Genomic DNA, 14591 nt, shown 5'->3' with positions numbered 1-14591 from the left:
GAAATAAAAATATCTTAATCTTCTAACAACAAAGCATTAATTATAAATAAAACCTACAAACCTTATTGTGCTTTGCACAAGGTTTGAACACTATTATATTACTAATGTTTTCAGTCCACTTCTAGGACCTTCTAGGACTTCAGATAGAACTTTTTAAAATTGATTCTTTTTGGTGCTAGTAGTGTTCTACTTTGGAATGCATATGGCTTTGATGCATACAAATTTTAAAGGTTTTCTTTTTTATAAATTTTTTCTTTTGTTATCCAATCAGGTGTGTCTGTGTTTGCAATAATGTTGGGTCGAATGTAGCTTGACATGACTTTGAGATTTGTTTTTCGTCCTTGAAATAGACAAAAATTAATTTCAGTAACATAATAGTTTTTGAAACCATGTGCAAACTGCAATACAGTTTGTAGGTTTTATTTTAAAATAACTTAAGATTAATCTTTGATATATAAACATTTTAAAACCTGATTATTGTATTAAAGCCAAACAATTGCCAGATTTTCAGGCTACATTACCACTATTAATAATTATTAAACTTGAGGTGGGCATAATTGCCTATCTCTAGTGGCAAATTACTTTGTACTTAATAATTATTAGTAGTGATAAATGTAGCCTGAAAATTCAGTAATTGTTTGGCTTTAAAATAGATTAATTTTGGACTATATCTTTTGCACCTGGCCCCAGACTTTCTTTTACAGTTCAAATGGTCCTTCTCACAAAAAGATTGAAGACCTCTGTAGTAGAGGGTGTTTTGACATTAGTTTTTACTGTCTGAGATCTTTCCTCATTTTTGTTTGAATTTGAAAGAAGTCAGATCTATTAATATACAGATATGGTTTATATGTCCCTTTACATGACTAAGTAGACTTGTAGGGACTCTCAATTATTTATTATAAATTATTTCATTAACACGCAAACCTCGACACAAGTCTATTTCATTAACATGTTATTAACAAAAGTTTTTTTATTATCACTGTCTTCATCCCTTCTGCTTCATATGAATTAATCTCAAAAACTCTGAAAGTTTATCCATATTTCAGCACATGATAGTAGTTTGACTCTGATCATCATTCTACACGACTATTATCTTACAAGTGTTTTTAATTCCTGAAGATAGATTGATGAAGAAAAATTTTTTGATTTATATTTTATATTTCCATAATAAACTTAAATAAAGTATGTTAATTAAAATGATGTGAATCTTTAGAGATGTTTTAACATCTTTTTATGGAAATCATGATCAGTACAATATCAGTTTTTATTCCTGTAGTCATTTCTAAATAAAATTTATCTTTAAGAATTTACAATGCCAAATTACAATCCTCTAGTAATCAATAGTCAATCATAAATCTTTACAAAATATTAACTATGTGCAATATTAATTGGTTAAGTCATATTTGTAAGACAAGATTTTAAGGCATGTTAATTTCAGATTTATATTATTATAGATAAATGGTAATATTATTATTATGTTTCAAAAATAATAATATGTCCTTTAGTGGAGAGATAATGACAAATATTAAAATGAAATATCTTAAAGATGATATTAAAATATATATATATATATAAATGTCATTCTATAGGAAGAAATTCTTAAGGAGGAAAAATTGTTACATATGTCCTCATAAAATATCTTACAATAGGAGTCAACTCATAAAATTGACTTTTCTATTGTTAAGGCTTTAATTATTTGTTTTAAATCATATTATTCTCCAAAAATTATAATTTCACCTCAAATTTAGTTGTAATAAAAACTGTCAAATGCAAGAAATTTTCATTAATTTTCAAAAAAAAGAACAATAATCAATTAAAAAAACCTTTAAATTGTTTTCGTTGTTTTTTTTTCTGATCAAATTTCTTATCAAGTAGTCACTTGTCAATTATTTTTAAAATTCTTAGTAAATATTTAAATTATTTTGAAAACAATTCCAAAATAATTACAAAAAAGATAAATTAATAGTATTGAAGTGCCAAAAGTGCCATAGTGGTGAGTTTTGATACTAAATTTTTCTACAGAAATGTCTTCCGCAAATTCTGAAATGCCATCATACCAGAGCTAGTTGCATTTAGACTGCTAAATAGCAGTAAACAGGAGGGCTTTAATTACAATCACCTGATATATAACTTTTATGGTTATAGTTTATATATTTAATTTAATTCTTATTAAAGTTTTAACTGAAACTTACTGTAATGATTAAGTTTTGGTTAAAGTTGACTGATGATTAGAGACAATATTTTCCAAATGCATCTTATTTAATAAAAAAGTAAAATGTATTTAAACAATTTGAGTGTTGATAGATTTAAATGAAGTCAGATGTTAAATATCTAATATTTCACAACATATTAAATTTTAAACTGTTTTATACATTATAAAACATCATTATAACAATATTAGTTGAATTTATGGTCTTTAGAGTTCATATGAAAAGTTACTTGTATCTACAGATGTATATCTATATTCTACATTAATTAATTGAATATATTTAACTTCATAATAAATCAAATATAGCACTCTAAAATTTTTAATTTGCAATTACTATCTAATTTATATAATTAATATTGCTATCTGTTAAATAAGACATTATTACTACTTAAAAGTTATTAGCTTAGAAGTCATTTTGTCTAAACAATATATGACAAACTGGATACTTATTATATTAAATAATTGACACCTTTAGGTCCATCAAACTAATTTTGCTACATACTTATGTTTCAGTTATTTTAAAGACCTTCTTCAGGAAATCTAGAATAACTAATAAAGAATACAAAATAGAATATTTATATATTTAAAAATTAGCACGTATAAAACAGAAAATAGAACATTACATTCAATAATATTGTATCTTGCCTTAAGAAACAAAATATCTGAATAAATTCATAATATTTATTTGTTATAAGGTAGTTTATCAGCAGCACAACAATGGGTTACATTTTTTGTTAATACACTTCATACAGATATTTTGTTCTTTAATGCAAAATACAATACTTTTGAATGTGACAATCTATTTCCTAAATTCTGTAAATGATAATTTTTAATATGTAAACGTTCTATTTTGTTTTCTTTGTTACTAGTTATGTTCTAGATTGCCTATAGAAGACATTCAAAAGTGACTGAAAATGTTAGTATGTAGTAAAATTAATTTGTTAGACATACAGAAGGTGGCAATTGTTTAATAGTTATCCCTGACACAGAGTTTTTTTATGGGTTGTCTCCTATAAAAAAATTTTTGCCTTTCCAGGAAAGAAAATAAATTTCTGATGAAATTTAACATGCCAAAAAATCCTAATAAAATTTTGAGAATTCAGAAAGGCTGATCAAAATTTTAGTGTGTTAATAAAAATTTAAAATAATGCATATATAAACAATTTTTTCAAATGTTTTATGTAAACTTGGAACTAGTTATGTATAACATATATTTACATTTCAATTATTTGGTTAGTGTATTATTTGCTTAAGGTTAAAACTGATATATTGCAGATTTTATTATAATATCTTATAGTTTAATTAGTATAACAAAATTTTATTTTGGAAAGTAATATGATCCTATATCAATATTTATCTTGACGTTATAATAATTATATAAATCATTTAAAATGATATGACTTAATACAATTTAATATTTTAAAATTCTTTATGAAGTTATATACTTTAACAGCTTTATCAAAATTTTAAATCAGAATACAGATTTTTACTTACTTACAAGTTATACAATTAAATAAAACTTCTTAGAAGCAAATAAATCAAATAAATGATCTAATAAGTTAGTTAAAACGATTTTAAATCACAATTGTCCTTGATTATAATTCTATTAAGATTAAAAAAAGCAAATACTCTAAAAAAATAATGAGCATTCTCTAACCATAATTTCATAAATATGGCTTTTTAAAATTTATTTGATTTATTTTATACCTTAATTACATAACTAATTGAAATTATTATTATTATACATATATATATATATATATACATACATACACACTACATACACACATTTTAAAATAATTTTCATCTTTTTAAAAAATTTTATTATTGATTATTACTGGGATGTTATTTTTCATGTTCCATTCATTATTCTGAAATATTTGTTTGAGAAAGCCATTTAATAAAAATGGAAGATCTGTCTTAACAGATCAGATTAAAGATGTGATATATTCTATAAAACTCAAATTATTTGTCTTATTAGAAAAAAAAAAATTAAAATTAATCTAAAATTACACTTTGATCTTGCTGATAAAAATTTTTTCAGTTTGAGCTATTTTTAATACTTAAATGCAAATATGAGTTAAAAAGTGAACAAACTGTCACTCTCACCTTCAAATATAATGTATATTTTGCCTAAGAAAATCAAGCAATATACATATAAAGAATAATTTTTAAAAAATTAGATTTTAATTGATATCATATAAAGAAATTTAAAATATAAAATTAAGCAATTTAAGGTAGACATCATTAGATTTTTCTCTAAAGATATATTCATAGAATCCCATTATTTAGGACTTAGGATAAAATACAATAAAAAAAGCTAAATTGTTTGAAATTATGAAATTATGATGCAAACTTCTGTTTATTAATAATAAATATATAAAAGTACAAATGTTTATCTGAATAGTAGTCAAACAGGAAGGACAAGAATGTAGAGATCTATTCCTATAACTGTGTTTACGTCATTTAATTTCTGACATTGTCAATGCAACTTTTCAAGGTCTCCATAGTTACCTAGTCTCTAAAGGACATATATAAACCATAAAAATAAAAATGAACTTAAATCATGTTAAACTTCAAGTTTACTTTCTTTTTTATATATTTTTAACATTTTTTATCATAATAATACAATTCATTTTATCAAATTCAACAAAATTTAATTACACAAATAAATATTATTTATGTGTGTATGTATATATGTATATATATGTTTTCAGTCATTCTTTAAAATGAAAACTTGCTGACCTTGACTAAACAATATAATCATGATGTAGTTTAAAAACTTAAACTTTTTATTTATTTTATTTTAAGAATCCTTATATTAAAAATTACAATTACATTTATAATTTTATATTAAGCTACATTATTTAACCATTTATATTTTTAGTTTTATTTTTAATAAAATAAATTAGAAATGTCACAAATATAAAATTTAATCTTATAAATTGCATTTTATACTCCTTCACAGATGATAATAAATTTGAATCTTGTTAGTAGAAATGAATTTTGGCAAGTATAAACTGCCACTTCAGGTAAAACTCTACGGTACTCTCATCAGTTGCTCAGTAAATCTCTCTACTAGTGATGGAGTTGTGTCAATGCCAGCACTGTAGAATCAATGACCTGTTGTATGTGCCAACACTGTATGTGACCCAAACAAAATAATATGCCTGAAGCCAAGGGGCAAGAAATTGAATTGGCTCTTAGCCGATTGAAGAAACAATTACAAAAGGAGATGATTTGTGTTGATCCCCAAGGTCATGGTTACTTATCCAACTCAAAAGTTAAATTACTTAATGCCTTAACCATCTTTTATATTATATAATAATGGATCAAAGACCAGGACTATAAAATAATTGCTACAATACATATCATTAGATGTTAAAAGGTTAAAATTTTGGTTTCAGTATTTTATTATAGTTTTATTAAATAAAGAAAACAAGACATTCATATTGTTAAAAGAATCAGTTAATTTTAAGAAGTAATTAAGAAAATTATAATAATCTAAACAAAAATAAAAATAAAATATTAACAACATATTATGTTTTATTTACTTATTGTTTTCATTTTATTGTATAAAATAAGAAATATGAATACATCACATCATTTCATCTATTGTAATATTTGTTTATTTTATTTCAAATATTTTATTGTTTATTAGATTAATAATTTGATAAAAGTGATTTTAATGAAAGTGAATTAATAAAAAATAAATATGAAGATAACAAGCATAATAAATTATTACAGCATATAAACATATTTAGTATTCAGAAATCATTGTCATTAGTTATTCTATTCATAAAAATCATTAAAATAAATAAATTTTATAAATGTAACATAACATTAAGAGAGAATAATTATTCACTTTTGCAATGGTGACAATATGAATATTACCAATAAAATGAATAATGAATTTATTTACAAACTAAATTCAGACTTTTATCCAAAATTTTTTAATGTTTTAAGACAGTTTATATAAAAAATAAAAAAATTATTATAATTTTGTAAATATAATTTTAGTATTGAATGTAATTATATCTAATGAAAGTGATACACTTTTTGGCTTAATATTTTTAATTATTGACTTATCTTGAAAATATGCATTTTGTATCACTTAAATATAATAATTAAGAAATATATAGCTTTTAATTTTATAAAATGATAAAAACTTACCCCTTTCTTCTTCTTTATCTTCATCGCATATATCTCTTGATCCACTTAATGTTTCTGCAAAGTACATTAAACAAATAAAATAACTACCTTTCAAATCTAAAAATTCTAATAATATTATAAATTGATATATTATTTTAATTTAAAAGTATTTTAAAATTATAAGAATAAAATTTAAATTAAAATAAAATTTGTTACTAAAGTTTAAAAAAATGTTATATATAAATTAAAACATATAGGCCTATACATATTTATTTAAAGATCAGATATGTAATCTTCCAAAATGTGAAAATTTATATTTATATAAAATAAAATAATATATTTTTATTGTTAAATTTCTTAGTTATTTCTGTAAATAACACTTAAAACATGTCAGAATTGTGCTATTATTAGTATGTGTACTGCACTAGATACTTTTCATGCCTTCAAAGTAAAAATAGTTCTAAGCACAGCTTTCACCTTTACTGAACTAAGAGATCATGATAAAAAGTAATTATTGTAAAAAAACTAACTTTTATAAAATAAAATTTATACAAATATATACTATTAAGTATATTATTGAAGCTATTATTCATATAACACAAACATAATTAAATTTACTTCTTTTATTACATTGTAAATAAATAAATATATTAAAAAACTAATATATATAATTTTTTAATATATATTACAGAGTCAACATACAGTATTATACAAATTAATTAAGATAATTAACAAATTCTTTAAAATCAATAATTAATAGACAGAAATTGTTAGCTGATAGATATTTATTTAAAAAATTGTTTTTCTAATTGGTATTTTTACAAAAATTCATACAAACTTTTAATTTTTAAATATGTTCTAATTCATGTACTCTGATTCATTTGTTGTTTTCTTGAAGATGTTATTTTGAAATATCAAAAATCATTTGAGTTAATAAAAATATCATTAATTTAACAGCATAAAACTAAATTTTCTTTTTTGGACTAAAATTTATGGTATATGCCTTACCTATCATATTTTGAGAAAATAAATTTATTATTTGTAATAAATTGTATTTTTTAGTTAATTTTATTGTAAGTTTGATTAATTAAATTAGCTGTTCTTAATGAATATTAATTAAAAATATTATTTGTTTTTTTAAATTTAAAACATAACTTCAAAACAAGTATCACATGATTTAAAGGTATTTATGTTAATGTAATTAATTAATTTAATGTTTGGATATTAGTTAAATGCAATATGTATATATTTTAAGTATCTATGACAAATATTTTAAGACATTATCTGAAATTACTAATGTTGCAAGTTTCTGTAGTACTGTAGATTTTCTAACAGCAGAATTTCAAATGACTTGATACCATGTCATAATTTGTTATTTTAAACATTAATTTAAATTATATTTTATATAATTTAAAGCTTACCATGACTGAGTATAAAATTTGCCAAGTATAAGTCTAATTCACGGACAGAAACATTAATGTGGTACGGATTTACACAAAGATTTGGATGAAGACATTCTGGTGATTTTTCCAACCTTTCACCATCAGTACTCTCTAATGGGATGGCTTTAAATAATATTACCATGACCAAGTCTAATCTCCAAACCTATAAATAATAATAAATATTAATTTCATTATATCAATGTCACTTTTGTGTAAAAAATTGTATAAGATTTTATATTATAGATTAAATTTATTACACTTAATTAAAATTAGAATTTTAAATTGTTAAATAAGAAAAATTTCAGCCTTCATTATTATGTTCAATGCCATGTATAATAATTTTTAATCTGTAGACCTTCAGCCATGAAATAAAGAATTCTTAGTAATGCTTTAGTGTTATAAAGGCAAACCAGTTTTTATTTCTAAACTATTGCAACAATAATTGCATTTGTTTATACCTTATATAATTTATATTATAAAATAAAATTGATTTTTAATATCTATATTATTTATATTAAAATGCAAAAATCTTTTTTTATAAAAATTTTTTCATAATTTAAATTAGATAATATGTTAATTATCCTTAATTTAAAAAACAATTGCTTAATTAGATTATTATTTGTCTTTAGTTTATGTTTAATAATAATAATAATAATAATTATTATTATTATTGAGTTTGAGAAATTTCCATTTGAGAAAAATTAAAAATTAATAAAACAGTATAATATATATAACTTGTATTTATTGTGTACCCATTCAGTTCCTTCTCAGTCTACTGTATTCTGCTACTACTCTATATATACCTATATTATAAAAAATAACACATTTTTTAAACCCCACCCTTTTAAATATACTGTGCTTTTGTCTGAATACAGTAATATGCTAATAAATTTTGATTGTTTTGATTTCTGATTTTGAAATTTGCAAATTTCAAAAGTAGGAAAGTTTTTAAATATATAATTCTTTTTTCAATTTTTTTTTTTTAATTATTGGTATGTTTACAGATAAATAAATATTCTCAATATTATAATTATATCAAAATTGATTATTAATTTATGATAAGCTTACTTTATCGGCTTGGCGGAGACAATCAATTCTTCTCATTTTCCCTTTTTGATCAGGATTACTTAGTACACAGGTTGCATGCTTTTTCCCAGTAATGCCTAAAACAAAATCTTCCCTGCATTCCTGTGTTATGTCTTTCCGTAATTTTCCTAAAAGTCGTGATGCCCATTTTTGCTTCACTTCTGTTCTCTCATTCTAAAAAGACAATTAAAAATTCTTAGATTTTTTTTATCTTTGAAAATAAATTAATGCATTCATTGAAAATTAAACAGATAGTTTTTCTTTATTCTAAAAGATATTCTACTGCAATTAATAACAGTTATCAGAAAATTAGTTTACAGTCTGAAATATGAAAGTCAAATAAATTTATTCACTTTAATGCTTTGGGGTTTATGAAATACAACTACATTCTGAAAATATTAAAAATGAATAAATTTATTTGATTTTTATACATTGATGCAATTTGAAAACTACAAATAATTTTCTAACGTAAAAAGGAATCAGTGAAGAAGATTAATAATAGCAATGATGACAACATTTATTTATTTTGACATTTATGTAATAAAATTAGGTTAAACAAATGAATGCTGTCAAAAATCCCCTTAATAGAAACGTCCATAAGTTATGTATGTATTAGATCTAAACTTTAATATTGAAATATATTGAAATATTAACTGAAATTATCCAAAAAATAATAATAAGCATTATTTAAAAATATATCTTTTTTAGATTAAAATAGTAGATTTTTTTTGTATTCTAAATCATTATTTTTAACAAGTTTATTTTAAGAATTATATTCTTACATACATAATATGTATGTAAGAATATAATTCTTAAAATAAACTTGTTAAAAATAACAATGTGTATGTGTATTCTAAATTCTAAATGTGTATGTGTATAATTTAAATATACATATTATGTATATTTAAATTATATACATACACATTTAGAATTCTTCATTCTGTTAACACAGCTTAGAAATGAAACAGAAATTAATAATTTAAAGAACTAAAATTTAATAAGTAAATTATTTAATCTATTTTTAGTTCAACAGCAATTATTTAAAAAGGCAAAATTAAGAAATGTTAAAAGTTAAAAAAGAACTATTTTAATACTACTTTCTTTGCCATTATTTTGCAGTCCATAAAAATTCTAACTCAAATAAAGCAATTTTTGGTAATATAAAATATTTTTTTATATAACAAATAATCTGCTTATTTTATGAATTTATGTGAGATTTATTTAAATAAAAAATATATATAAATTTTAAAAATTACATTTTAGCCCACATCAAAATTTTTTACTTAACAATTTCAGAATATATTATAAAATAGATGATTGAATATATAATTTATTTATTTGGATAAATATTCTCATAATCAGTTTCTGAATAAGTATTGAAAAAGCATGAAAAAGTATCTTTAGATGCATGCCTATTAAGAAGAAAAATGAGACCAAATTTTTATAAAATTTTTTAGTTACTCTATTATGTTTACAACAATACTGTCAATGTATCATTGGTCTATACTTGGTTAACATATATTTTTAAAATAGGAATTCTTAAATGATATAAATAGAAACTCAGTTCCAACTACCAATATAACATTTTATAGAGTTTTGGTTGTTTGATACTGTTTCTCTAGGATCATATTAATGCATGGATATATCTAGTCATTATTTGAATCCTCATCTGAATGTTCATTATTGATATTTTTGTGCTTTATCTGTACCTATAGTGTCTAAAGAAATTAGGCCTGAGGCATCAAAAAAGCTTAACATGGCTTTGAATTCCCAACATCTTTCTGATAATAGAATATAACCTTTAAAATTCAAATTAGAAAGAAAAGAGTGAGATAGAAGACTTAATTAATGCCACAATAGATGAAAAATTATTCAGTATGTACTATGTAAGATCATTTATCATAGAAAGGCTAAAACTTGATGCAGATAAGTTCTGAATGCTTCAAGGTTTTCAATAACTTGACTTTGCTGCACATTGGACATGTAATTTCCATCCAGTTCTAGTTTGAATGTTGAAAATACTTATTATACATTCAATGGAATTTTCTGTCTAATATTAATAATTAGTTACATGCATATTTTGATTAATTTTAGCCTAAAGATTGCTAAAGAATTCTCAATATACATTCATATTTTTCACTTTTATATAGTGTATATATTTATTTTATTTGAATTTTTTATCTTAAATAATGTGCAAAATTTTAAAAAAATTTCAGGAAGTTAAACAGATTTCTCTGATTTGGTACAATAAATTAAAAAAAGTTTTTAAAAGTGATATTTTACATAACAAAGAGGCAAGTAATATAAAATTCTTGAATTTATTTATCTATAAATCTTAATTTCCAATTCATATCCTAATTAATTTGCTTAACACCAGCCACTATAAAGACTTAAATTTAAACTACTATTCAGATTATTTGAGACATTATTATAAAAAAAAAGACACTTGAAAATTAATATTAATTAAAGTATATTTTATATCACTAAACTAGCATACAGCATAATTTTGAAAATATAAACTTTACATACAAAATTCAAAATAAATAAATTACTGGTATATACAATATACACATGAATCTTTTTTATTTGTAAATAGTTAATTAATTGTATGTAAATAAAACTGTGATAACTGAATAAAAGTCAATATTTGAAATATGTATTGAAAAATATTTGATCCTATTTATAGATAGTGACATTAGTGTTAAATATAGCCAGGAAGCACATTATATTTTAAGCGTTAATTTAACTCAAAATGTTTTGAGTTAAATTAATTAATAACTGGTAATTAATTTCCGATTCCATATTTTTAAAATATGGCCTATAATGCTAAATGGAAATTGTAACGTTCGTTCTGATGCAGAACAAACAATATAAATCGAAAATATATGATGTATAAAATTTTTTAACATATTTTGTTTCAATAAAATATGTAAAAATTTTCTTTCCAAGATGCTTTTCATAATATTAAAAGCCTTGTTTTCGAGTGTCAGACATAGCACACTTTAGGCATGCGCTTTGGTAACGCACGTTTTAAAGAACCAAGAGGTCCGCATAGGTGTACACACGCAAACGTGCGCTTCTGGACAAGCGCGCACCAAACGCGCATTGACAGATTTTGGTTAGAACGCGCGTCGGGCGGGCGTCAGCTGCGCGCTTTGAGATACAGTACATGCTCCGCCATTTTGTTGTACTGTACATTCGATCGCGCGCTTTCGGGTAGAGTGGATGCACGTTGACCGAAATGGAGAACGATCATTTCGATATTAATCTATTTATTGATGAAATCCAAAAGAGACCAGCCATCGCCAAAATGATTTTATAGACATTCTAAAATAATTAAAAAACTTGAGTTCATATTGTCTTAGTTTTGGATACAACGTCACAAACATTCCATGCGTCAGTTTATCTCGTAATCTTGGGTGCACCCAAAATTCTCTTTGCCTCTGCCGTTGTCTTTTATAGCGACGATAGAGCCACACACAAGCAATCACTTCCACATCCATTTCCAAACTGAGCCAGTGCGCACGCCCTACTAACGGTCGTCGAACGCCGAGCTAAACGCACGTTTAACGCAACGCCCAACACCTAATGTTTACAAGCCCTCAATCAGTTTTCGTTTAACCAAAGCGATGTGTGTATAGCGTTTTGTTATCTTTAACAGAAACAACACTTTGAGTAGTTTAGCACGGGTGGCTAACAGTTTTTGCCCCGGGCCGAATTGGAAAGAAAACTTTTTCCACGGGCCGAACCAGAGGCCGCCCTAGGAAGATTTTGAGGTGGTGCGAGATCTCATTGTGGTGTCATCCCGTAGAGACTAAATTGTAGATAGAGATTACAGATATATTTTTCACATTATCATGCTTTATCAACATTCTACGCTGTACTTACGAGATTTGTAATGGAGGGTTAACTGTAAATGCACAGTGAGTTGTTGACCTTTTTTTAGCCGTCAGAATTTTTCATCGAGCTATTTGGACTTGAGTAGCTAATATTGAAAGATTGATCGCGGGCCACATAAATTCATTAAACGAGCCGGATCTGGCCCGCGGGCCGTATGTTGGCCATGCCTGGTTTAGCATCTTGGCCAAAGAAACCAATAATTCCATTTGTTAATGGATAAACAAAGTATTCTTTGAAAAAAAACAAAATAAAACAAGAAGTGGTGATGTAACTTATAACCAAACAACTAGTACTTGGTTAGCTATGCGAAAATACACATATAGAAACATTTTAAGATACTTAACAATTAAAATAGACTAGATTTTTAGTTCATTATTTACACCAGCAGAATTTAGATTTTATAAAAGTCTAATTTCATTACCAATTAAAAACAAAGGATTTAAAAAAAAAAAAAAACTCTTTTTTCCCTATAGACACTAAGAGGGCCTCTTTTAGCAAGCCCATTATGGGTTCGGCCATGTCCACAATGGAACAGCCTGGTGATGAGGGACGGGCCGGACATATCCGGACGGACCTCTCCCGGAAAATTCCTGGGGATTCAATCCCGGATCCCCCAGAGCGGTAGGCTGCCATCTTGGCCGCTAGGCCATCCGGCCAATCCCGTTTCGGTATCAAGAAATTACTATCAGCCTACTGTTTTATACAATGAAATCAAAAGAGCAACAGTAAAATTCAATATCTAACATGAATTGAAAATCGTTTTAAGGACTGAAACAAAAGGTACGTTTTAATGGTTTAATGATAAAACTGGGTCTTTTTTTAAATGTAAATTTGGATCGCAAAATTCGATAATGATAGATACAGTATATTTCCGGCTGCCCAGAGGGTAACAGGGCAAAATATATATTGGTGGTTCTATAGCAAATTAAATTATTATATTAAAGTAAAGAAAATAAACGAAAAAACATTGTATGGAAGGCCTAATTTCTCGGGGAGCAGGTAATTTGCTCATTTTTCCCCATAGCAGTCCTTGAATATATTGATATAAAATTATATAAAATACCGGCAATTAACAAAACAAAACAAATTATAATGTTAAATGATAATATATCTTTCATAAACCGAAATAGTAATGAAAATGAATAATAAAATGATATAAAATGAATGTAAGACTACTTTTAAATCTATTCATTATGTAACGCATATAGCATATAGTAGCAATTTATCATCTTTCTTTGACGATAGTTGAAAAATCATACATTCTAAAGGGAATATTATTTCAATTATTAATTCAAAATTTCCCACTAGTGGCGAAGTGAATAAAATCACTAAACACTGGTGGACCATTTGAATTAGTCATGGGTTCGGGTCTGGCCACCGGGCTGGCCACGCGGAGTTTTCAGGGTTTTCTTCACGTTTGTAACACCTAACTAAAAAGTCCTCCCAGAAGGCATCCCTCTCAGCAGAGAGCCCACGTGTCGCGTTGCCGTAGCCAAATTAAATAAAAGCAAATCAAAGTAATCTAAATATATAACTAATTGTGTCGTTTTATTAAATTATCTTTTATTTTAGTTCTTTTACTGAAGAATCGATATGTTTCGGCAATAGAAAAATGACTAAATTTAATGCATAATTCAACGAAGATGCCATTTGAAATAAGCTGAATATGGTTAATTTTCTAACTTATCGACAAAAATTGAAAAATTTTAATTACATCAAATTTTCTAAAATGTTTTATTTTCTTACAAGTGCAAGAAAATAGACATCTATTGTATAATATAAACTTTATAGCATCTCTTTTC

The 14591-nt window shown here is 24.7% G+C and overlaps 1 protein-coding gene across 3 annotated transcripts in view; it reads right to left on the bottom strand.

The window, feature by feature from the left end:
* The window catches only part of LOC111624893 (nuclear factor 1 X-type-like), a 58253-nt gene that overhangs the window by 39623 nt on the left and 4039 nt on the right, over positions 1 to 14591 (bottom strand). For all 3 annotated transcript variants that reach the window (XM_023367869.1, XM_023367870.1, XM_023367871.1), the window contains exons 2-4: positions 8872 to 9063; positions 7783 to 7966; positions 6383 to 6436 (exon numbers count right to left, since the gene is read on the bottom strand). In XM_023367869.1, the coding sequence (XP_023223637.1) occupies positions 6383 to 6436; positions 7783 to 7966; positions 8872 to 9063 (430 nt within the window). The remainder of the gene's footprint in view (positions 1 to 6382; positions 6437 to 7782; positions 7967 to 8871; positions 9064 to 14591) is intronic.

Source organism: Centruroides sculpturatus, unplaced genomic scaffold, assembly GCF_000671375.1.
Source record: "Centruroides sculpturatus isolate CEXI.00-Female unplaced genomic scaffold, Cexi_2.0 scaffold408, whole genome shotgun sequence".
NCBI classification, from domain to species: Eukaryota; Metazoa; Arthropoda; class Arachnida; order Scorpiones; family Buthidae; genus Centruroides; species Centruroides sculpturatus.
This window is presented reverse-complemented; position numbering and strand designations above follow the sequence as displayed.